The 25,968-nt window shown below is 35.8% G+C and overlaps 2 protein-coding genes across 8 annotated transcripts in view; one reads left to right on the forward strand and one right to left on the reverse strand.

Moving 5' to 3' along the window:
- Positions 1 to 645: 645 nt before the first annotated feature.
- Positions 646 to 13,797, reverse strand: rasa1b (RAS p21 protein activator (GTPase activating protein) 1b). 4 transcript variants are annotated; one of them, XM_016576416.1, is made up of 26 exons: positions 13,714 to 13,797; positions 12,641 to 13,306; positions 11,707 to 11,859; positions 11,444 to 11,579; positions 11,278 to 11,348; positions 10,727 to 10,844; positions 10,587 to 10,618; positions 10,392 to 10,444; positions 10,163 to 10,313; positions 9,987 to 10,065; positions 9,778 to 9,901; positions 9,535 to 9,691; positions 9,359 to 9,446; positions 6,804 to 6,884; positions 6,558 to 6,715; positions 6,403 to 6,479; positions 6,149 to 6,321; positions 4,482 to 4,641; positions 4,264 to 4,406; positions 3,560 to 3,675; positions 3,372 to 3,458; positions 2,506 to 2,573; positions 2,256 to 2,344; positions 2,079 to 2,156; positions 1,522 to 1,656; positions 646 to 1,437 (listed from the first exon to the last, which is right to left on the reverse strand). In XM_016576416.1, the coding sequence occupies exons 2-26, from the start codon at positions 13,132 to 13,134 to the stop codon at positions 1,357 to 1,359; spliced, it is 3,102 nt and encodes a 1,033-aa protein (XP_016431902.1). In that variant the 5' UTR covers positions 13,135 to 13,306; positions 13,714 to 13,797; the 3' UTR covers positions 646 to 1,356. The 4 variants fall into 4 exon arrangements, with proteins under 4 accessions (XP_016431902.1, XP_016431900.1, XP_016431901.1 ...); XM_016576414.1 differs by having other exon boundaries at positions 12,641 to 13,311; XM_016576415.1 differs by having other exon boundaries at positions 12,641 to 13,311; positions 13,699 to 13,797.
- Positions 13,798 to 15,100: 1,303 nt separating this feature from the next.
- Positions 15,101 to 25,968, forward strand: part of LOC107758635 (EGF-like repeat and discoidin I-like domain-containing protein 3) — a 34,697-nt gene continuing 23,829 nt past the window's right edge. For 2 of the 4 annotated variants that reach the window (XM_016576418.1, XM_016576421.1), the window contains exons 1-4: positions 15,101 to 15,326; positions 18,202 to 18,276; positions 19,626 to 19,655; positions 20,103 to 20,231. In XM_016576418.1, the coding sequence (XP_016431904.1) occupies positions 15,260 to 15,326; positions 18,202 to 18,276; positions 19,626 to 19,655; positions 20,103 to 20,231 (301 nt within the window). In that variant the 5' untranslated portion in view covers positions 15,101 to 15,259. The remainder of the gene's footprint in view (positions 15,327 to 18,201; positions 18,277 to 19,625; positions 19,656 to 20,102; positions 20,232 to 25,968) is intronic. The other 2 variants (XM_016576419.1, XM_016576420.1) reach the window with 2 other exon arrangements.

The following is a 25,968-nucleotide window of genomic DNA, read 5'->3' on the forward strand; positions in this document are numbered from 1 at the left end:
AACATAGCACAGCTTTGAACTCCACAGAAGCACAGAGGACTTATTTTCGACAGATCATTGATTCGGTGAATGAAATACAATGATGCCATCTAGAGGTACAATTTTGAACATTAGTATTTTTTTTTTTTGATAAATACTTTGAATAGAATTGTATATATATATATATATATATATGTGATACATGTGAAAATTATGTGAAAAAATCCATTATTGTGATCTTAAGGCTGGAATACACTACACAAGTTTTGCCCAGATTTGAGGGCCAGCCTGCAGATTTTGGAAAGTCTTGACTTTTTACAGAAAATCAGAGGCTGATTTTTTTTTCAGGCTTAAGACTAAGCTTGAGACTATCATTGATTGATTTCATTTATGCGTTTAGGTTTTTACTGTTTATGTGTATGATGCCTATTGTTTTCAAATCTGTTGAGATTTTAAAGGTTGTGTTGTGTAACTGTAAAAAAAAAAGAAAAAAAAAAAAGTAGTTTAATCTGAATATTCAGAGCTTTATTCCTGTGAGGCAAGATCACCAACTTAAATATACAACATATTAAAAGGACACAGAATAAACACCAAAATCAAGAAATGGTAAGAAATTCAAAAATAAAATTGACAAATGACAGAATTCCTTTGATCTATTTGCATATATATTAGAAAACATAATCACTGCATTTTTACAAGAACGTATTAAATGAGTGCATGCCTACCTGATAGTGTAATTTCACTCACATCTTTATGCATATTGTCAGGAAATCATTCAAAAGCAAAATTCAAAAGCAAAAAGCATTATTTTCAATTCTGTGATTCCAAGTATGAAAATAGTTTTAATACAAAATACCTTCTTTTGCACTTCTTGGTAGTTCCTATATCAGACAGATATATAAAATCAGATATAAAGAATGTTTTCTCTTAATCAGAGTGTAAATTTCGAAACTATATTTGGTCTTTTTAGGCATGTTTTTCGCAGCTTCAGTTAGTTTACTTGTGTTTTTTCCTTCTCCACTTGTCAAGCATCACAGATTTTTCAGTAAAATGTGGTTATAATTTGTTTTCAGAGAAGAAACGGTAATAGTGTTTGACATTGCAGAACGCAAACAGTTGTTATGAACCTGCCCAACATCACTACCGTCACCTGGAAAACATCACTGTTCTTTTTATGACAACTGTGGAACGTTTCTCTTCATATTTCTTCTCTTTATGAAAACACATCCTGTAAATAAGGGAGTGCAGATAAACAAACATTCACTCACTGCCTTTTCTGTCTAATGTAACGTCTATGATCAAAAGTGGTTTATAATGTCACAAAACAGACATGTAAAAGCTTTTAAAGTGTGTAGCAGAGTGAAATCCTGCAGTCTATCAGCTGCTGTTGGTCACTGCATACTGAGTTTGGGTCTGCTGCAGAAGTTCAGTGACTGCCAAGAGTTTTTTCAAGATGTGCTGTGAGAGAAACAGAACAATTTCACACATGAGACCATAAATACTGGCTATCATCATGAAACATTTCAGAAGTTATAATGGTACCTGCTGCGAGCCCCTCTCATTACTGAGTATCCTCAGCTCATCTAAGTGTGTAACACAGAGCTGGTGCAGGGCAGCGAGGTCACGGGCCAGGTCAGTGTTAAAGTGCTCTGTGGGTTCAGGCAGCTCTGGGACATTCTGAAAAGAGCAAATGTATGCAAATAGTAAAGACACACTAGACATATGGCACAAGGCACATGAATATGACTTAATCATTGTGGTCAGTGTGGTTGAGTATTTCCATGTTGATAAATGTGGACCCTGGAGCAATTGTGCCCCCTGGAGGACATCTAATTTATTTCTTACAAGACTGAGTTACACTGCAAAAACTTTTTTTTTTGAAGTTGTAAATAAATAAAAAAATATATATATTCAAAACAAGAAAATACAATTTCAGTCTTTGTACTTCAAAAATTTCTTGTTTAATTCAATGTTACTTGATGTTTCTTTGTAATTGTTTGCACAATTTAATAGCAAAATTGTTTCCATGTCAATCCTACACCACATTTTTTTCAGCAACATTTGCAGTAAAACGAGGCGTTTTAGAGAAACTGACAAACCCCAAGTTCGTCCAAAAATGTGATCATTTTGTGTTTGTTGCTCTTGATGAATGGATTTACTCCTTCCATGTACGGCTCCTGAGATGGGACAAAATTAAGTATTTGAAGAAAGCAACAATTATGGAACATGGAAAGTCTATAAAATCTATTAAAATCCATTTCAAGTGTTTGTTTTACTTTGGCACCAAATTCCACCAGGTTGGCCAGATTCTGGACCGCTTTGGCCACTAAGGTGAGTGTCCGGGATGCGACAGGGGAAGGTGGGTCTGCAGAGATAGAATGTCATTTTTTTAAAAGTTTATTCATTTACAACTTGCCAAAAATGTTGGTGATGCTTAAAAAAAAATAAAAAAATAAATTGACAATTTTTACAAATTCAACTGGTAATTCACAGCTCACAAAAAAAATTGTTTTCATCTGCACTCACCAGCAATGATGTTAAAAATTCTTGGGTTGACAATAGCAGGACAGATCAATCTGAGGAAGACAAATCCACTGGAAGAGACGAGAAAAAAAAAATTCACAATAACGTTAATATTTTATAATATGTAAATTAGGCATGGGCCGATTACCGGTTTCAAGGTATACCGCGATTTGAAAATTTCACGGTTTCAAAACCGCTAATATTTTCCGTTATACCGTTCCTGCGGTATGCGCTGTTTTTCATGCCTCCTCAAAGACTGAAAGTGTAGGAATCCCTCAGGTTGAGTGCAATGTAGAGAGTACGACCCTCCTCCTGTTGGTGCGAGCGAGCGGTCAGTAATGTGTGTGTATGACGGCCGAAGGAGCTTCCTCTGGAACTTACATCCGGCCGTTTATTGTTTTATTGCAGCCGATCTATGTTCTGGACTTGCACAAACTGCGTTGCAATGCATATCATTTTCCAAATGTCATTTATGTGAAAATATGAAGTCTGTAAACGCCCGTTAAAAATAAACAAATACTACTGTTCCAAATATTCTGTATGTTGCTCAAAATATATTGTGTTCAGTTTTTAGAGCTGTCTCAGAGACACATTTTAGAGCTGTAACAACAATACCGTGACACCGTGAAACCGTGATATTTTTGCTTAAGGTTATCATACCATCAAAATCTCATACCGGCCCATGCCTAATGTAAATATTAATTATTATTAAAATAATACTACATACATATATACTTGTTGAAATAGTATTTAATGAAATGAACAATTTTAATTATTTTGTAATTAAATTATTTATTTACTTTTATTAAATCATATTTAATTCCAGAAAAAGTCCAAAATGTCCTTCAATAAAACAGTAATTTCCATACCTTACAACTCTAGTTCTCATGGTTGTGTTTCTGGGCCACTTCTGCTGTACAGCTTTCTGTAAACACCCATAAATGAACCTGAGAGTCCTGCAAAAAAAGTCATCAATATGTACAAATTTTTATTCTCTCACATTATATCATTGTTCTGATTTATTGGCAGTAGTCCTTAAATCATGTCAGTGACTCACGGAGGGAGGATTTCAGCAGCCATGAATATTTTTTCCACCAGCTCGGACACAATGCTCAGGAGATGAGCGAGATTTACATTCACATCCTCATTCTTCTCCAGTTTAGAGGGATTGAGCTAATTTACAGTGGAAACAATGTATGTTTACTAGGCATAAAAATGTTAGTATACATTCAAAAATGACCAATCTACATGACTAGACTAAGACACATCAGATCCAAAAAATTTTGAAGCCTATTGGTTGCATAATTTGACATGCAAACAGGTTAGCCAGTCATGAAACATAATAGGTCATTTAGATATTAAAGTATTACAGATTCCGTTTAATTCAAAATGTTAAAGAGAGGATGGTTTTTTTTTTTATTAAATACAATTTATTATAATATAATAATTAATCCTAATAATTCAACTAGTAATTAAATTATCGTTTTATTTATTTGTTCATTTTTATGGAAGCCTGTTTCCACCACGGAATAAAAAAATGAAAAAGGTTATAAACTCGCAATTGTGAGTTAACATCTCAGAGTTCAAACTTTTTTCTCAGAAGTGCACGGGGAAAAAAGTCATAATTATTACTTTTTAATTTTAACTAGCATTTTTAGTAGACCTCAGTGGAAAAAGGTGCTACAAAAGAAGGATATGGTGCCTTTAAGCATGATCATGTCTATGCCATTTTAGTTTGCATTAAAAAAATCTAAGTGATACCTCACAGGACTGTCTAGACTCCATGATCTTGAGGATGGTGTCTTTAAGAGCATGGTGAACGAATGGAGTGGCCGTGGCCTTCATGTACTGCTCCATCAGAGTACTGGCCAGAGTGGTGGCGCGAAAAAGAGTCGTAGCTTCATCTGGAAAAACAAGCAACTCTGTGAATAATTCTAACAAATTCAGCCATGCAGCATAACGAGGAATAAAAGAAGTACCTTCAGCGCTGATCTCACGGTCATTGAGCTCTCTGAGCAGCTGGGCCTCCAGGTTCTCGTGTCTGAATATCCTGAGCAGAACGCTGGCCAGGAGAGTACGGTCCTGTCCACACACGTGGGCCAAAGCGTTGATCACATGAAACTCCTTCAGCAGAACTAGCTGTAAAGGTTCAAATAATATATGCTGGAATGAGTTACCAGTTCTAATGTAAACTAATTACTAGTCATTTTTGTCTCTACCAGGGTTATTACTGTTAACTAAAACTATTAAAAACTTTTTTGTTAATTGAAATACAGCTGAAATGAAATGAAAAGAAATACTTAAACTAAAATTTGAAATGTTACCTTGACAGCTAACAGAAATAAGTTTAAATTAAAGCACTAAAATTAATAACTGGAAATAAATAAAAACTTAGACTAAACTAAAACTAAAGCTGAAGTAAAAGGAAATTAACATAAATAGTAATATTTAAAAATAAATGACAAAAGCACAACAAAATTACTGAAAATATTACTAAAATTCAAATGTAGTCTGAAAATATAAAAATCTAATTCTAAAAATTGTAATAAAATACCCTAAAAATATATAAATAATAAAAAAATGTACTAAAATAACAATGGTCTCAACTGCCAAAAATATTTCTCACTGGTCATTACTCTGTATTTTCAGAATTCTCAAAAATTCTGAGTTTACATCTTTCAAGTGTGACATTTTTTTGTTTACACCACAAAATAGAAAAATAAAAAAGGTAATTGTGGCTTTTTTTTCTAAAAAATAAATTACATATGACTAGGGCTGCACGATAAATCGCATGCGATATTTAATGCGCATCTTGTCAGTAAAGCCGCTTCTGTAATCAGCGGTAAATCTTCATCACGTGCGGGCTTTCACATGGAGCAACATTTACTACACAGAGCCGTTGTTCACAGGCAAGCTTTACTGACAAGATGCGCATTAAATATCGCATGCGATTTATCGTGCAGCCCTACATATGACATTTTTTCCTCGCATATGCAAGTTTATATTTTGCAATGATGTTAACTTGCAATTCTGAGTTTATACAGTATCTTGCAAGTCTGTTTTTATATTTTTTTATTTGTTAGAATTGAGAGAGAAAAGTCAGAATTGTGAGATAAAAAGTCTAAATTACCTTTCTTTTACCTATCTTTTTTATTCCATGGCAGAAACAGGCTTTCATAATAATGTGACATATTTCTAAGGGAAATTCTGTGGGAAATTATATAGTGCGTTACTTGACTTCAGGATATAACTGGATGAATAATACCTTAAATCATGTGGCTTTTTTTTTTTTTAGACAGAAGTGTGCTAAAGCTTTTCTAAGTAATCGACTTTTAACTGGCTTTTAAATGGTGGACATTAAAATGGGCAAAAAAAAAAACCTTCAACTTGCACTGAATAATCAATAATACAGAATTTTTGTTGCAACATTGCATTGATTCCTCAGCTCCTTGTATCAGCATTTTTTCAATAAAAATAATTGCCCTTTCATCAGCAGAGGTCAGACTAATGTTTTTATATTGTGACTGAAATGCGATATGTTGTAATTTCTAGGCCAGTTACTAGCCAACTGGCCAGTAACTGAATTTTAGTTAATTGTTGACCCTTTTTATATATCAACTCATGTGTGTTCCCAGTGAAATCCCACCTCTTTTAACTCATTGTACACTTCCACGGGCATGATCTTCTCCACAGAGTAGCGCACTCTCAGACGGAGTGAACTGGATGCCACGTTCTTTAGAGGCACGTGGGAACTCAGGGGAAACCACTCGTCAATCATCTTACCCCTTTGTAGCCGACACAGAGGGCAGCACATGAACACTGCGGGAGAAGAGCATATGTCATTCCTCATACAAAAACAGTTTTGAAAGTCTGAACATGAAGTAATAAGAAGGAACGTACAAATATCATTCTCTTTGCTTTTTTTCGTCTTGTTGCTCAGGCTGATCTCAAACCTGTTGATTTCGCTGGACAAGTCACTGCAGGAATATTGGGAAACATTCATAAAAACTTTCAATTTTAGAAAATTTATATCAATATCTGAGGAGGCGGCTTACTCGAAAATAAACTCCTCCGTCCACACAGGGTTCTGGCCCTCCCGCGGATGGGTCTTTGCTACCTGAATGCTGTTCAGGTAAATGTTGCAGTAGGCATTTGTGAAATGTTTACTGGGAAGTTTGTGAGCCTCCTCAACATTGAGAAATAAACTGCTGACCTGTAAAGATACATGTGAGTAACAAATGAGGAGTAACACTGCTGTAATTCATATAACATGAGACAACAGGAAGTAAGTGAGCATTTACCTGACGCAGGCGTTTGTTTGAGCAGGGCTGGCTGGGCTTCCTAAGGTTATTACAAAAGGTTTGCAGACATTTCATCCAGTCCTATGCAGTTGAAGGGTGTAAGAAGTGAGCACGAATAAACTGAACAGAATTATATTCAGTGTTCTACAGTGCAACCAAAAAAATTTTTGGTTTTCACTGCTGCAAAATGACAATATTACAGCCAAAGGGATTATTTATAAATCAAATTTTAATATATATATATACACTTCTGTTCAAAGGTTTGGGTTTCGGTAATATATTTTAATATTTTTCAAAGTCGTCTCTTATGCTTACCATGGCTGAATTTATTTGATAAAAAATACAGTAATACAAGTAATATTATGAAATATTAGTACAATTTAAAATAACTGCTTTCTATGTTAATATATTTTTAAATGTAATTTATTTCTGTTATGCAAAGCTGAATTTTCAGCATCATTACTCCAGTCTTCAGTGTCACATGATACTTCAGAAATCATTCTAATATGCTGCTTTGCTGCTCAAGAAACATTTCGTATTTTCATCAATGCTGAAAACAGCTGTGCTACTTAGTATCTTTACATATTACATTTTTAGGATTATTTGATGAAAATAAAGTTCAAAAGAGCACTTATATGAAATATAATTTAACACTTGGACACAGTGTTACTCTGATGAAAGTGTATTACCCAGCACTGATAATGAAGGCATCGGTACCTGAGCTTGTTCCGGTGTCTCTCCAGCAAAGTAAAAGATACACTGCTCCTCGCTAAAGTGCTGTACAACTATCTGGAAACAGTTTGGCCTGCAGAAAAACCAAAAAATACCTACAGTTATATCAATTGAACCTGAAGTTGAACTATTATCGGTGCATAACACGGTGAGAAACAAACCTGCCAAACATGCTGTCATGGACCTCGTACACAGAACACACACTCAAGTCGATTAAACCCTTTGGTTTAGTTGCTCGTTTCTCACTCTCAAAGTAGATCAGCTGGGAATCGTTCCCTTCAAGGATGAAATACAGATTTTTCCATCTTTTTCCTTTTCCTATAAGAGCCACAAGACAAAATATCTTAGTAAAATTATTTTGACAATGCCTTCAATGTAAAATTACGCCGAAATGTTAGCAATACCTTTATTGAACAGGACATATCCTTTCTTCACAATGTTTTTATAGAAAGCATCCTTTGTCTTTCTACGGATGGTGTTGTAGATTTCTTTGCCTTCGACGGTGTCAGTAAGCACCTGCTCCTGGTGCTGATGAAATCACACATTTCAAATCATTTCACACAATAACATCAATAAAATGAATCAGTTTTCAAAAAGTGGCTGTTGCACATACTTGGACAGATAGAGCATCTTTGAGGTTGTGGCCCTCAACTATCTGTTCCTTCCTGTAGTGCTCAATGATGTCATCAATACTATACAAACAAAAACAAGAAAACACAAGCAATATGTGTCATGAAACTCATTTTTATACATTCCAAAAGCCATAAAATGCTCACAAATTGCATTTACCTGTTGTAGTAACGGCCTCCCATCATAAACTGGTTGCTGGGTGTGGGGCTGATTTTGAAGCGCTGGATGGTCTCAGTGGTGCGGAAGTACAGCGAATAGTCCCCAGGTGTGCTGTCAGATGGGCGCACTAAAAAACTGCCCACCTGCCCAACTGGGGAAAGCGATTACAGGAGTTAAACAGGTGTAACCCTTCGCGGTTTATTGCTTTTAAACATTTTTTCTGACTGACCTGTCATCAGTAGGTTGTAAGCCTCTTGCTTGTTGATCTTGCCATGAAACCAGCTGAAATAGACAGAAGATGTTGAGCAGATCATAAGAGATGTGGCATGAATATTTCTATTAATTTTATGCAGTATATAGTTTGTACTACTACTGGAAACTAACACTACTCAACTAGGAATCAAAACAAAATAATCAAACTTACGCTTTCCCCTCATGTGGGTCTTCTTCACGCCCCTGTGAATGTGATAATATAGGACACCCTGTCAAAATACTGTATATATTCAAATTCCTCCAGTTATGGACACGTGTTAATTTTTTTATCTAAACAGTGTTTCTACTCACCACTTCCTTCACCAGGTCTTGGACTATAAGACCCTGCTCATCTGTTCGGACATTCGTCACCCACAACCAGCCATCCTCCAGTTCATTATGAACTATAAATGTGTCGCCTTTGAAGAAACTGTGAGCAAGAGAAGTCTAATTAAGTCAGCTTTCTGAATATATTTTAAAATGTAATTTATTCCTGTGATGACAAAGCTGAATTTCCAGCATCATTACTCCAGTCTTCAGTGTCACATGATACTTCAGAAATCATTCTAATATGCTGCTTTGCTGCTCAAGAAACATTTCGTATTTTCATCAATGCTGAAAACAGCTGTGCTACTTAGTATCTTTACATATTACATTTTTAGGATTATTTGATGAAAATAAAGTTCAAAAGAGCACTTATATGAAATATAATTTAACACTTGGACACAGTGTTACTCTGATGAAAGTGTATTACCCAGCACTGATAATGAAGGCATCGGTACCTGAGCTTGTTCCGGTGTCTCTCCAGCAAAGTAAAAGATACACTGCTCCTCGCTAAAGTGCTGTACAACTATCTGGAAACAGTTTGGCCTGCAGAAAAACCAAAAAATACCTACAGTTATTTCAATTGAACCTGAAGTTGAACTATTATCGGTGCATAACACGGTGAGAAACAAACCTGCCAAACATGCTGTCATGGACCTCGTACACAGAACACACACTCAAGTCGATTAAACCCTTTGGTTTAGTTGCTCGTTTCTCACTCTCAAAGTAGATCAGCTGGGAATCGTTCCCTTCAAGGATGAAATACAGATTTTTCCATCTTTTTCCTTTTCCTATAAGAGCCACAAGACAAAATATCTTAGTAAAATTATTTTGACAATGCCTTCAATGTAAAATTACGCCGAAATGTTAGCAATACCTTTATTGAACAGGACATATCCTTTCTTCACAATGTTTTTATAGAAAGCATCCTTTGTCTTTCTACGGATGGTGTTGTAGATTTCTTTGCCTTCGACGGTGTCAGTAAGCACCTGCTCCTGGTGCTGATGAAATCACACATTTCAAATCATTTCACACAATAACATCAATAAAATGAATCAGTTTTCAAAAAGTGGCTGTTGCACATACTTGGACAGATAGAGCATCTTTGAGGTTGTGGCCCTCAACTATCTGTTCCTTCCTGTAGTGCTCAATGATGTCATCAATACTATACAAACAAAAACAAGAAAACACAAGCAATATGTGTCATGAAACTCATTTTTATACATTCCAAAAGCCATAAAATGCTCACAAATTGCATTTACCTGTTGTAGTAACGGCCTCCCATCATAAACTGGTTGCTGGGTGTGGGGCTGATTTTGAAGCGCTGGATGGTCTCAGTGGTGCGGAAGTACAGCGAATAGTCCCCAGGTGTGCTGTCAGATGGGCGCACTAAAAAACTGCCCACCTGCCCAACTGGGGAGAGCGATTACAGGAGTTAAGCAGGTGTAACCCTTCGTGATTTATTGCTTTTAAACATTTTATCTGACTGACCTGTCATCAGCAGGTTGTAAGCCTCTTGCTTGTTGATCTTGCCATGAAACCAGCTGAAATAGACAGAAGATGTTGAGCAGATCATAAGAGATGTGGCATGAATATTTCTATTAATTTTATGCAGTATATAGTTTGTACTACTACTGGAAACTAACACTACTCAACTAGGAATCAAAACAAAATAATCAAACTTACGCTTTCCCCTCATGTGGGTCTTCTTCACGCCCCTGTGAATGTGATAATATAGGACACCCTGTCAAAATACTGTATATATTCAAATTCCTCCAGTTATGGACACGTGTTAATTTTTTTATCTAAACAGTGTTTCTACTCACCACTTCCTTCACCAGGTCTTGGACTATAAGACCCTGCTCATCTGTTCGGACATTCGTCACCCACAACCAGCCATCCTCCAGTTCATTATGAACTATAAATGTGTCGCCTTTGAAGAAACTGTGAGCAAGAGAAGTCTAATTAAGTCAGCTTTCTGAATATATTTTAAAATGTAATTTATTCCTGTGATGACAAAGCTGAATTTCCAGCATCATTACTCCAGTCTTCAGTGTCACCTTCAGAAATCATTCTAATATGCTGAAGATTCTTATGATCAATAGAAAAAAACAACAGCTGTGCTGTTTAATATTTTTGTGGAAACCATGATACATTGTTTTTCAGGATTCTTATATGAACAGAAAGTTCAAAAGAACAGCATTCATTCGAAACATAAGTCTTTTATAACATTGTAAATGTCTATACTCTCACTTTTGATCCAACATAAATTGTTCTAACTGAATAAAAGTAATAATTTCTTTAAAAATCTTACTGACCCCAAACTTTACACATTAGTGTATATATTTGAAAATAACATATAATAAAATCAAATGACCTGATCTCATCAGTTTCAGGCACTTTGGTGTATGGGAGAATTGCTCGCACCCTCCTGCGGTCTTCAACAGGCTTACAAAACAAAACATTGTTTTTTATTTATTGTGAAAATGACAGTCAATTTTTCTGTTAATAAATAATACAAAATGTTTTCATTGTATGTCTACCTCTGGAGGGGCGACTGGTGACATCAACTTCTCTCCTTTCAGCAGACAGGACACGTAACTGTAATAACCAATCAGATCCGACAGAGAGGAGAAACGACGGCCTCCAATGTAGTAGTCTCCACACATGGCGATGATCCTGCAAACATTCATTACTCAGGTCACAGACATCATCTCCATTATCTAGGCACAAAACCTTTTAGATTAAAACGAAAGCAAATAAAGATTTCTGAAGCTGCGGAGAAAGATAACAGATAAACAAACACCTGAAATGGCTGACTGTGTTGGTCATGCTAAGGAAGGACAATACAAATGAGCCAGGTCGGCGGTCACTCTCCCTGATAAGGTAGCTGCCAGCCGTCCGGGCCTGAAGCAAACGCTCCTCTGCGATCATCCGGTCCAGCTTCCCATGATACCACCTGTAGAGTTACAAACTCTATTATGTACTTACCAAATGATCTTTTACTATTTTCATCACAGTTCAAAGTGAAAGTAATAGCTCACCCAAAAATGAACATTTACTCACCCTCAGACCATCCAAAATGTAGATGAGAAATTTTATTGCATCACTCGCTCACCAATAGATCCTCTGCAGTGAATGGGTGCCGTCAGAATGAGTCCAAACAGCTGATAAAAACATCACAATAATCCACAAGCATTCCACACACTCCAGTTCATCAATTAAACTTCTTGTGAAGTGAAAAGCTGCGTGTTTGTGAGAAACAAATCCATGTGAGATGGCAACAGAGGATGGACTTTTGGAGGAAGCGTTATTATGGATTATGGACTTGTATTTAGGAAAGAAGCAACAGTTAAAAAAAAATTAAAACAGCTTAATGATAATAATAATTATTATTATTATAATGATGATGGATTTGTTTCTTACAAACACTCAGCTTTTAACTTCACAAGACATTAATTGATGGACTGGAGTGGTGTGGATTACTTGTGGATTATTGTGATGTTTTTATCAGCCGTTTAGACTCTCATTCTGATGGCACCCATTCACTGCAGAGGATCCATTGGTGAGCAAGTCATGTAATGATGTAACTTCTCCAAATCTGTTCCAATGAACTCATCCACATCTTGGATGGCCTGAGGGTGAGCTAATTTTCAGCCTTTTTTTTGAAGAGGGGGGAGGGGGTGAACTATCTCTTTAAACACTCATGGGATGCAAAATGTCATATTACACTGACTCACTGATTAGGAGGCGGCGCGGTGAGGGTTAAAACAACTTCCTCATCCTCCCCAATTTCCTGCACATCCAGAGCATCGCCTTCTTCAACGATGCCCAGCGGAAGAATTGAAGGGGCTGCCAGGCAAACCTCGGGACTCAGCGATGCGGATGGTATCCGACCAACAGCACCTTCATGTGGAGGATCTGACATCCCCCTCCCAACTCCTGAAAAAGACCCCAATATAACATGTCCAACACCAATACCACCTCCCTTTGAGGTAAACATGACTGTTCCAGGTCTCGGATCCTTCCCAAATACAGAATATGTGACCCCAGGAGGCTGTTTAGGTGGTAAAACCGTGGTATGGATGGACAAAGCTGAGCCTAGGTCTGAGATCTGTATCCCCTGACCACGACAGGCTGGTAAATGGGTGGTGCCGTCTCCTCCTACCCCGGCCATCCGGGTCACCACAGAAAAGGGATCAGGCTCCTCACCGCCACCCTGGGTTGCCATCATTGTCACCCTGGGAAGCTGACAATTTAAGCTGACAAAATTCAGGAGGGTTTCCCCTCCTGAAATGCACAACTACACCTTTATTCCCTTTTAGGAGAGTTTTCTCTAATTCAGTGTGGTGGTTTGGGTCTAACACAAGACAAACAGCTTCAGGTCTTGATTGTTTGATTTTCTCCTAATCTGAAAATAAGGACGGACACAGTTAGAAAAACTCAAATACTGTAATATGCCTTAGAAATACCATTGTTTACACATGATGCTAGCGCATTTTTGCCTTTGTAATCACAACACGATCTTATTTAACTGGGAATAAACATCAAATCCATTATGAGGAGCTACATTTTCAGCTAGAATAAGACTAAACAAAAACAGCATAAATTAAATCTGCATACAAATGACGGCTATGTGCGTTAGCTCGTTAGCTTAGTTTGGTTCTGGTCAAGTTTGACACCACAAAAGTCCTGCGTTTGAGGTTAGTTGAGATCTTAGGCTTATTTACAGTGAGGTAGGAGTGTTAAAAAGTGGGGAAGAGAAGTTAAAGATGATGTTAAGGAAGTTTTGCGTTACTTTTGTTTCACTCACGTTGGCTAGTTTCATGTTGAGAGTTGTGTTGTGAAGTCTCGCGCAGCCTCTGAGCCCCTCAAACACTCCCACCTCGCGTGAACCCGCCCGCCGCGCTCCCGACTGCCTGTGAGGCGCGTGCCCGTGCCTTGCCACCCTTCACAAATTCTACCATGGTAACAACTTTCTCCCAAAATACCATAGTCACCTAAAGTTATTTTTGCTACAGCAAAGTCATCATTATACATTATGGATATGGGGTTTTCTTCTAAGTTTATTTTTTATTTACATTTAATGTATTTGTAAAGGCAGCAGTGGCATCATGTAGGCCTATCGCATATTTACAGTGGCCTATACTAACAATAACAATAGAAACTATGTTAAAATATGATTTTTTTTATGTTTTCTGTGTTATTTATTATGTTTTCCAGACATTTTTTCTCGTTTTTATAATAAGTTTATGTTTTTAATCATTAAACATAAATTCACGAATAATCAGAATAGACGTTTTACTCGAGTAGGCTAGCCTATTAGAGGCGGTTTAATGTATTATAGAGGTAAAAATAACTAGAAATGATGTTATAATATAATTTTTTAATGTTTTCTAGAAACTTTTTATAACACGTATAGGCTATACGATTTTAATCATTAATGATGAGTATATAGTTATAGGCTACATGGATAATCAGAATAGCCGTTTTACTTATTAGAGGCCATTTATGCGAGGTAGGCTACTGAGGTAACAATAATTGTATAAATTATGATAAAATATGATATATTTATGATACTCAAGTTATAATAGGCTATTAGAGGCAATTTATGCGAAATAAGCACATCGGGTTAAAATGATAAATTAGGCTAATTCGAAGATGCATGAACATTATTGTTGAATGCTGTGGGCCTAAAGAGGGCGACAGACACACACAACTTTTAATAAATCTATACGCTACTGTAAATATATGAATAGCTTACGCTATATGAAGTAGCCTAGTATAATAGCCTATAGGCTATGCGTAATAAATAAGCCTTTTTGTAATAATTAAGAGCACACCAGATTATCTACGATTTAAGACGTGATTTTTTTTTCTGGTAGCCTAATACAATAAAATCGTGGAAAGAAAGAGACAACATAGTGATATGGTGTGTGTATGGGACATTAAATCATTTTAAATTTGCACGTGGCCGTCAGGGAGTTTTGAAGTCAAATCAAATAGCCTAAGTGCTTCTATTTCTATTATTTTTTTCTTTCATTTCTTTTTGTTTTACTCTGTAAAGTACCTCAAGTAGCTACATTTCAATGCACTACATACAATGAAAGTTCTTTTTTCTGAGGATGAATGGATCAGCGGGTGCGTCTACACTGATGCTGTGAATCCTGCCAGTGTCGAGTCTCCATCATCATCTTCATCACTGCAGTAAGAAGCAGCAGCATCACTGCTCGGAGTCACAGCATCACCGGACATCCTCACCGCGAGTCTCTCTGCCATTATATCTGCATCACAGCTGAAAGACGGGACGGATCGAGGCTTCACGAGAGAACCAGCGGACATACACAAGTTTCCCCGCGATGGTGCCTTTATTTTTGTTCCTGGTCGTCCGCATTGGCGCGTCCATCCCACATCCGACATCCGCGGGTGAGTTCACCGATCACAACTCTGTGCGTTTAACATACACCTCACATTTGCACAGAACAATCCCAGATTAGGTTTATAACACACAGCAGAATTTCCAGGCAACGTTTGGTGCGTTTATTCACAGCTCGGACATCTGCAGCATCACTTCAGTGTTTTATTCAAATGTCCTCAGACATAATTCATGAGGGAGATGATAATGAGATGTCGGGTTATTTCGGGCATATGATTTTATCAGCGCCCTCTAACAGACGTTCAATTAAATATGGCATTAATGCAAGCACAGCTGCTTGACACATAAAGATGGCAATGAATAGTAAACGCCTGCTTGTGCACGTTACAGTGCTGTTATGAGCTGGGATATTTGTTTGATGTTACTTTAAGGTGATCCAGAGGTCATCTGCACAATAAATAGTCTTCAAAACACTGTTATCATCTGCAAGCCTGAAACATCTCCTTGTGTTTTTAATAGCTGCTGAACCCAATGTGATCTTGTTAAATGGCATACTGTGCATCTCTGGCTGACCTTTACATTGAATGACTCAGTTTGGACTGTCGCTGAGTTTTCATTAGAAATCACCTGCATGGGTTAGTGTTGTTATGTTGTAATATCACTTATTAGAGCTGTTTTTATTTGAAACCTGATGTTTTTACATGCCAATCATTTATTAAAATGATTATAATCATTGTTATGTTTACAATTTTTTTTACTTATAAACCATAATTTCCACCAAAATATAATATTTATTAGTTTTAAGAGTAAAATGTATAATGCTATGGGATCTCATTCAAACAGTACACTGTAAAAAAAAATCCGTAAAATTTACGGTAAAAAAACGGCAGCTGTGGTTGCCGGAATTTTACCGTAAAAAATACGGTAGCAACGTTTTAGGTTTTACGGTTTTAACTTAAATTTACAGTTAAATACCGTATTTTCATTAACTTATATAATGTTAATATACCAACCTATTGAAGTACTAAAATCTGTTTTCATTTATTAAAATGATTATAATCATTGTTATGTTTACAAAAAAATGTACTTATAAACCATAATTTCCACCAAAATATAATATTTATTAGTTTTAAGAGTAAAATGTATAATGCATTATGGGATCTCATTCAAACAGTATATACCATGGTACTGAATGATTATCATATTCATTTACCATGGTGTTTACATTGTTCTCTGAGGTACAGTACATTACCGTTCAAAAGTCTGGGGTCGGTATGATTTTTTTTTTTTTTTTTTATTAATACTTTTATTCAGCAAGGATGCAAACTGACCAAAAGTGACAGTAAAGACTTCAAAATTTTTACAAATTATTTATATTTCAAATAAATGCTGTTCTTTTTTAACTTTCTTTTAATCAAAGAATCCAGAAATAGAAATGTTTCTTGAGCATCCAATCAGATTTCTGAAGGATCATGTGACACTGAAGACTGGGGTAATGATGCTGAAAATTCAGCATTGCATCACAGGAATTAATAATAAATTGATAAATCTTTTTTATCAAATAATATTAAAAACAGCAATTTTGAGAAATGTTCTTACAAATTAAAATGACTGTTGTCTAATTAAAAATATTTTTAATTGTATTTTAATCCTTTTACATTACCGTTCAAAAGTCTGGGGTCGGTATGATTTTTTAAAATGTTTTATCTTTTTTATCAAATAATATTAAAAACAGCAATTTTGAGAAATGTTCTTACAAATTAAAATGACTGTTGTCTAATTAAAAATATTTTTAAATGTATTTTAATCCTTTGATGCAAAGCTGTATTTTCAGCATCATTACTCCAGTCTTCAGTGTCACATGATCCTTCAGAAATCATTCTAATATGCTGATTTGCTGCTCAGGAAACTTTTTTTTTTTTTTATCATTATCAATGTGAAAACGGTTGTGCTGCTTAATATTTTGTGGGAACTGATACATTTGATACATTTTTAGGATCTTTGATGGATAGAACATTCAAAAGAATAGCATTTATTTGAAATTTAAATCTTTTGTAACATTATAAACATCTTTACTGATGTCACTTTTGATCAATTTAATGAATCCTTGCTGAATAGAAGTATTAATTTCTTTAAACAAAAAATCTTACTGACCCGTAACTTTTGAATGGTAGTCCACTTCAAACCATGGTACTTGACTCAACACCTATGGTATTACCATAGTAACTGTATTACTTTTTTGTTAGTGAAGTTACAGTACCACAGTTTTATCAGAGTAGCAATAACTACTTTTTTGGTGGAAACTGAATTACCATGGTACATTTCTGTAAGAGATTCATTAAAACTGTAAGCTTTGAGGAGTCACTCATTTCCTTCCCGATTCACTGTTTTATTCATAATCAAATTGCCACAAGTTTGCAGTGCCAGTGTTTTTGTATCAATGCAAGTAACACAACAAACATCCTGGCAGTGTGAAATTCATTGTACTGGAAAGCACAAGGCAGTGTGTAGTGTCTACTATAATCCACTGTGAGTGTCATGCCCTCAGGTTGTGTCGGATCAGTGTGAAACAAGACAGCTCCATCAGCCGTGTTTCTTTTCTAACACAAAAGGTTTTCTCTAATGTTCCATCTCACTTAACCATACACACTTGTGAAGCATTGGCATTCTGTCATCGCGAAACATCTGCGCTGCATCTTTAAGAGTCGGCAAGTGGACATGGACACCTGTGTAAACACTCAAAGTTACTCTCCAGATTCTTGTGGCTGAATAAATCAGGCCGAAATGACAGCGTGGCTAAGAATATAGCATCACAGACTCATGTGCATCACTCTGCAACATGCCTTTTTCCAAGTTGTAGAGGTGACTTGTCTTTAGAAAAGAATCACTACTCATTTCCTGTTTATATCTCTTCATGGTTTGTAGGTGAAGTATGTGAACCGGTTCCATGTGAGAATGGTGCTGACTGTCCCAGTACACCAGCTGATGAAAATGTTTCCTGTGAGTTTTTAAGGCACTTTTTTACTGTGTCCTTTTGGATTTGAGAAGCCTAAAGGCCCATGAGATCTAATGTTTTGCTATTTGCTCTGTTAAAAAAAACACATTTAAAAATGTATGGAGTGATATGTGTCTCTCAGTTGAGTTTTATTAAAGGGGTCATATGATGCGATTTAAATTTTTCCTTTCTCTTTGGAGTGTTATAAGCTCTTGGTGCATAAAGAAGATCTGTAAAGTTGCAAAGACTAAAGTCTCAAATCCAAAGAGATATTCTTTATAAAAGTTAAGAGTCAGCCACGCCTACCTAAAACGGCTCGTTCTAACACGCCCCCACATACCTACATCACTTTTAGCAGCATCATATGACCCCTTTAAGTATTTGCCTACACTCTTAAAAATAAAGGTTCTTTATTGGCATTGAAGGATCTACAAAGAAACTTTAAGTTGATATATTGGTTTTTGGAGATAAAGTTCTTCATATTTCATACACTCTTAAAAATAAAGGTTCCAAAAGGAGGTTTTTGTAGAGATGCAATAGAAGAACTAATTTGGTTCCTCAAAGAACCTTTCAGTGATCAGTTCTTAAAAGCCATAAACCCTTTTTTCTTATTGTGAACACTATTTTAATAATCTGAAGCATTTTTCCCCCCACTATAAAGAACCTTTTGTGGACTGGAAAGGTTCCATGGATGTTAAAAATTCTTCATAGAACCATAGATGCTAATAAAGGACCTTCATTTGTAAGTTAGATTAAATGAATGTCATTTTAATGTTTTTCACCGTAAATTATATAGTAATTCATAGTTTTTACTTGCAAAAAAACGTATTTTAGAGTATTTTACCTCACAATTACATACAGTATAATGCAACATATTAAACATATATGATAAGTTAACTTCACACGTTCACACCAAGAACGATAAATTTAAAGATAACTATAATGATAAAGATATTAGCATCCACACCAACGCACAATAATGCTTTGTTGCGTGCTACAGTTAAATCGTCTGTCGCTTTAAATGCTCAAGCTCTTTAATGGTCGATTCTGATTGGTTGACAGTGTTTTAATCATTCATCAGCTGGAAAAAAATCATTCTGAATGTGATTCTAATGATAACGTTCCTCTGTGCCGTTATCGTTATAGTTGTAGACTTCCTTGTTCTCATTGAATAACAATGATTTTTAAAAACCTTTTTTTATCGTTATAATTATCATCCTTGGAGTGAATAATATGGTTTTACTTTGGAACTTTAAAAGATTCTACTGTTTCATCTACTTGGAATCTTTATTTTTATTAGTGCATATAGAATATGACAGAATCTCACAAATTGTGCCTTCTGCTCTTTCAACAGCATCAGGCTGGGAAGAGCAAGCTGTAATTGGTGAGTTTGTTTATTTGAAGCCTCTTTTAATGGCCTGTTTTCCTCATTTTAAGAAAGGTTCAAGAGAGCTTGGCTCATTGAGACTCCAGATATGAATGGCATATTAAACAGATGGCTCGTGTTCGTCTTATGAGCCGTGAACATAAATTATGTCAGCCTTGATTTCCATTCACTAGTTAATTCATATTTAAACATCTGCTTAGCGTTCATTAGAAACTCACACTCTCTGGAGTCATCTTTTATAGCTAATGCAGTATTTAGTGTGATGTTCAGACTGAGCTGAAAAACATGAAATAATAATGACCGTGTGGGGATAGTGCATGTCATCAAGTTCACTGAACATCAAGTTCACTTACAGATCAACCTGCAATAAACTTTTGTAGGATTTTAAGTAGCACTTCAAATGAACCCTGCAGATTTCAGATACTGTGAGTTTCTGTCATTCAGGGCCCTGCCGCCTGAACCCGTGTCACAACGGAGGGGTGTGTGAACTCAGTGAGACCTACCGCGGCGACACTTTTGTCGGATATTTGTGTAGGTGTCCGCTTGGCTTTGATGGTGTCCACTGCCAACACAGTAAGAAACTCTTTTTTAGATACATAAATTTCAATATATTTAAATTATAATATGAGGAAACTATTTATGTGTACATCAAATTGTGCTCAAAAATATTTTGTATAGTGCACCTTCTTTTTTTTCTTATTATGCAAGCAATGAATGTGACAATATTTACATGTGCCAAATACAGAATCCCTTGGACAAACAAACATATATACTGATAACCAACATTACAAGTCCATTCTGATAACTCATGTAAATGTATTCATGTGTCTGTGAGCATGTGTGTGTGTGTGCGCGTGTGTGCCTATGTCATTGTATACTGGTATCGGTATCAGGCCCGATACTGAGCTCTTGTACTTGTACTCGTTAAAATGCCCCGAAACCAAACGCAGATACCACACAGCATGTGATAAGTGCCATATTCAGACAAAGAAACACAGACAACAGAACAACAGACAGCAGAATGGAGTTATTAGAGATTAAGGATGTCTACGAAGTATATGTATGCAATGAATATAATGTTAAACATTCAGTATTAACGCCTCTATAGCTGATGTGCGCGAGCTGATGAGCAAAGCGCGCTGAGTGGATTGAGCGCGCGGCGGCGCACATGCGCGAGCTTGTCGAGTGAATATGCCTTTCTCACAGACATCACTGGAAAGCTTGTAGTTCGGTCGGATTTCTGTACCCAATATTTAAAAAATTTACAAATGCAATAAAAATATCGGTATCGATACTTGGTATCGGCAAGTACCAAAAATAAAAGTATCGTATCGGGCGAGTACTGGAAAAAGTGGTATTGGTGCATCCCTAATGACAATATACTATAGCAACAACAACCATGATGATGATGATGATGATGATGATGATGATGATAATAATAACAATAACAATAATAAAGATTTCATTATAGTGCACCTTCAAACAATGCAAGTATGTTGCATTTTCATTGTTGCTGCAAGTCAACAGTCAACATGTTTATATCTACAGTAACTACCAGAATAATAACACATCTAGTTTAATGCTACAGACATATGAATGAAAATATCGGCCACTTGAGAAGTGACTTCTGCCACAGTGATGGAAGAACATACAGTATGTCATATGTACATCAAGACAGCGCACTTACTGTAGTATATTTTATGGCTTTAGTTTCACTAGTGTGGAAACACAATCTGCAGTAATGTGAATATATATGTTTTTCTGCTTCAGTTCATCTAAAAAAAACTTCTACAGCGTACTGTGACAGAACACTTAGCAAAGTGACAGGAACGTAATTAACAAAGAGGTTTTTTTTTATCTGTTTGCTGTCAGAGCTTGTTTTTATTTGTTGCATTTTTGTCCTGATTCTCTTGTTTCTGTGGTTACCTCACACCGCCGGCATTATTCATGGAATGGGAGAAAGAATATTGGGCTCTGTTCTGCACTGCCTAATACACATCACACACGCATTTGTGACCTTAATTTGCACTGTCTCCTGAATTGACTTCTACGCGTAGTCTATAATTAATGCTGGAGTGAAAGTACAGCTAAGATAAGACGCTGAGGCTCGGTTAGTAGCAGGGCGTTGGAAAACAGACTGAACAACTGCCCCAGAAATCTCAGACAATTTTTTTGGTCTGATTTTTAGAGAATGACATTCGGTCTCATTATCTGCCTGTGGACCCCATGACCTGCTCAGTTTTTGTCATAATAATTAGACTTCACAGCATATTGACCTCATGTAGGATGCTTAGCTGAGTGTGACATTTATAAAAAAAAAAACAGGGATGTAACTATAGACATAAATGACATCCTGGGCTTATCCGTTGTGATGCAAAACTACCAACAAGTGTGAAGAGTTCTAGTAAAATTTGTTAGAAAAGATAAGAAAATCAATAAGAAAAAAAACAAAGACACAGAGAATTAAATTAAACTAAAATAAACTGGTAGTATATTAACATTTATATTATATTAAATTTAAACGAAAACCAAAAGGGGAAAAATAATCACTTAAAAATCAATAAAAAAAATAAAGTACAAAAAATACAAAAATAAAACAAAGAATCATAGAATTATTAAATTAATTTATATTTTAGTTAAATTCAATTTAGTAATTAATATAATTAAATATATGAAAAAATGTTGCATGACTATGTCACTATAGCTTGTTTTTTTATAGAGATGAAATGAAAAATGCAACCATATGTCAGCAGCAGAAGTGATTTGTTAGGAAAGGAAAAAAACGGAAATAAAATCAATCAAAAATCTATTAAATTTAAAAAAATTAATAAATAAAGAATCGAACACACAAAACATTAAATTAATATTAAATTGAATTAAATTAAAAATAAAATGTATTAATGAAAAAACTGATGTCACATCATATGGCTCCAGTTCAATTCCTAAAAATATATATTTTGAATATAATTTTTTATAATAATAATAATAATAACAATTGTGTGTGTATACACACAGTATATATATATATATATATATATACACACACACACAGCAAATTATTAAATTAAATTTAAAATAATTTAGAAGTGATATGTTAGAAAAGGAAATACATTTTGTAATTAATTAAAAATTACAAATAAAGAATCAAAGTTATAAAATTATTAAATAAAAATTACACAAAATTAAATTAAAAGTGAAAAAATGTTTATGTCACATGACTCCAGTTAAATTAAAGAAATATGTATGTTGGTGGTGTTTTCCATGAGCAGACAGACAGATGAACAGATGTGAGAGAGGGAGAAAAGTATAGCACAGGGAGCTGCTTGGAAGAAGTTGCCCTCTAAATCACAATTCATTTTCAATAAGAGGTTCACAGGAACGCTGGTGCAATCTGGTGAAATTGTTGTGGAGGAGCCATAAAGAAGTGAAGTACATGCCACCTCAGGGAGCGCTGCCATCCTCATCTATTTCATCTATGCCAGGATCTGCCGCTGGTTCTGACTTAGTGATCATACTGTGTGAAGCACCACTGACTTCATTAACCTAGTTGTCTTGGCACAACTCGGCACATTGAATGTGCTTTTCTTTTAAGAAACGAAATGCTAAAATCAGCATGTGTTTAACAATGGCACGGAAATCGTTTCTCAGACCGGCTCTGATCAGGAGAAGAGGCAACCAAAAGGAACTTGGGCATCTCAAAACAACATTTATTAGGTCATAGGCTCTGTGTTTTACTATGGGAAAAGCGTCCAGTACCACAAATCCAGCGTGACAGCTGACCAACCCCCCTCTGTTCCTCACACCAATTTACTTGCTTGACTCGCTGGACTTTGGCCCCACGGAGGGAATCCCACCAATCAGGACGAGTTCGTTCGATCGCAACCGACAGCAGTGCTTGGATGCACATGACTAGCATGAAGCTGAATGCCAATGGTCGTTCCCCACTATGAATGCAGCAAAAAAAAAAAAATGCTTTGTTTTGGGGGTCATATCATGAAAATAGTTTTTTTTTTTCTGATTTGAAATAAAAGAATTACTACACTACCATTAAAAAAAGTTTAGAGTCGGTAAAATGTAATATGTTTTTGAAAGAAGTCTCTTGTGCTCACCAAGGCTGCATTTATTTGATCAAAAATACAGTAAATATTGTGAAATATTATTACAAGTACATAGAACTGCTTTCTATCTGAATGCATTTTAAAATGTAATTTATTCCTGGATTCCAGACTTCAGTGTCACATGATCATGATTTGCTGCTCAAGAAACATTTCTTATTATCAATGTTGAAAACAGTTGTGCTGCTTAATATTTTTTTTAATATATCTGCTTAATAAGGTGGAAACTGTGATAACGTTTTTTAAGTATTCATTTATTTCCTTACTGACCCCAAAATTTTAAACAGTAGTGTATATGTGACAATGCAAAGAAAATTACAAGAAGATTACAAGAAAATACTATTTCAGTTTTTGGACTTCAAATTTCATGTTTAATTCAATGTGTTCAGTAGTTTGTGAAAATTGTTTCTATACCAAATGTTGTTGAGTGTAGAGACCAGAATATCAGGCTAGTATAGCAGCCGCATAGCAGCGTTTTAGAACTACTCCTTTTGCAGCAAAGCGCTGGAAACCTTCCATAACACTCCAGCATCGTGACAACAGTTTTTACACGAGAAAGACCCACTCACATTTTCTTCAGATAAATTAAAGTCTGATTTTGAAATCGCAAATCCAGTTCTTTTGCATATCATTTCTGTGAGACAATATAGTCCCGTTCCTTTAGTTTTTCTTTTTATTTTGACACTACCCCATGAGAAGATCAGTTAAATCCCACATTTGTTGTGTTCATCCCTGCTTTCAGTTCTCATGAGGTGACCCTGTTTAAGCTGTGGATCTGGTTGTTGCCCTCCAGTGCTCTTCTGTTGTGGTAAACCCAAAGGTCTGGTTTATCTCTGCCAGATATCTGACACAGTAGAGCTTGTGCTCCACCTTACAGATCCCTGAATTTCTGCTCGGACGACCCCCCGGCTGGCTGTCTATAACGAGTCTCTTGAGTTCCTTTCGTTCTGCTTAAAAATCAAGGAGAGAGGTCAGTGCAGCAGAACTCTGAGATAAGACGCCACAAGCTTTGCTACAAGGAGTCAATCTGTTACAACGGCCGCTTATGAAATTAACAACATATTCTCATTGCAATTCGTAACTACGCTTTGGAATATTGGTGGTGAATTCATTTGAATTTGTACAATCTCATTTGTATGTTTTCCTACGATCTGCTTACGTTCCACTGAGGGTTCGGTTTAGAGCTGGACTTTTATGCTTAGATTTTTTCCTAAAATCCGTATGTTTCCATATGACTCAAATCATACCAATTCACCAAAATGAAAAATAATTACATTTTCTAATGAAATTGGGTTGGAAATGAAAAATAATGACTAAACATCCGCCCACTGGTGGTGGACAACTTAAAAAAAAATCAAGGGTTTTCATTAGGTTTAATATGTTTTTGCATATTAAGAAGAAGAAAAAAATACAAATGAGGTCTCTCATTCGTTGCACCTGGAGAATTTGGGTGTAGAATTGACACTTTTCACAGATAATTACAAAGAACACACTGAATTAAACATGACATTTTGCAGTAGAAAGACTGAAATAGTATTTTCTTGTAAAACGTACTCCAGGAATGTTTGAAACTTTGAAAGCTCATTTTGAGTGATTCCTTAAGAAGTGATCTTTCAATAAAGATCTCAACAACACCTCAAACTGTGCTCAGATTTGTCAAGATAATTCTGCAGTCAAAAGTTGAAGATCTCAATATGATCTCAAAGATTTCTTATAATATTCTTCCAAGAACAAATTGTCAGAGCTGCTACTGTATCACCATCTAAAGGAATCTGGGGAGAAACATCTGAGACAAAGCTGATACTTCAATATTGAAGTCTTCAGTGAGCATCATTTAGGCCAGTGGTTCCCAACCCTGGTCCTAGAGGCACCCCAACACTGCACGCTTTGCATGTCTCCTTAATCAAACACACCTGATTCAGGTCATCAGCTCATTAGTAGAGACTTCAAGACCTGAAATTGGTGTGTCAGAGAAAGGAGACATGCAAAATATGCAGTGTTGGGGTGCCTCCAGGACCAGGGTTGGGAACCACTGATTTAGGCAATAATATTTTGCTCTCTGAATTTATGTTACTTTACAATTTTCACTTAGAAATTTCTAGTAAATTTCACATATGATTATAAAGAAATTTTGAATTTGAAAGACTGAAATTGTATTTTACTCTAAAATGTACTTCAATAACATTTTTTTTTTA

The sequence above is a fragment of the Sinocyclocheilus rhinocerous genome, unplaced genomic scaffold, assembly GCF_001515625.1.
Source record: "Sinocyclocheilus rhinocerous isolate Xijiao unplaced genomic scaffold, SAMN03320098_v1.1 scaffold623, whole genome shotgun sequence".
NCBI lineage: Eukaryota > Metazoa > Chordata > Actinopteri > Cypriniformes > Cyprinidae > Sinocyclocheilus > Sinocyclocheilus rhinocerous.

Bases quoted from the DNA above. Each gene is read 5' to 3' on its own strand.
- rasa1b (XM_016576416.1), bottom strand. From the start codon at position 13,134: ATGATGGCAACCCAGGGTGGCGGTGAGGAGCCTGATCCCTTTTCTGTG. The intron at 9,692-9,777 runs GTATTGCTAACA...TGGCTCTTATAG, and splicing joins ATATGTCCTGTTCAATAAAG to GAAAAGGAAAAAGATGGAAA. The intron at 6,716-6,803 runs GTAAATGCTCAC...GTATCTTTACAG, and splicing joins CAAACAAACGCCTGCGTCAG to GTCAGCAGTTTATTTCTCAA.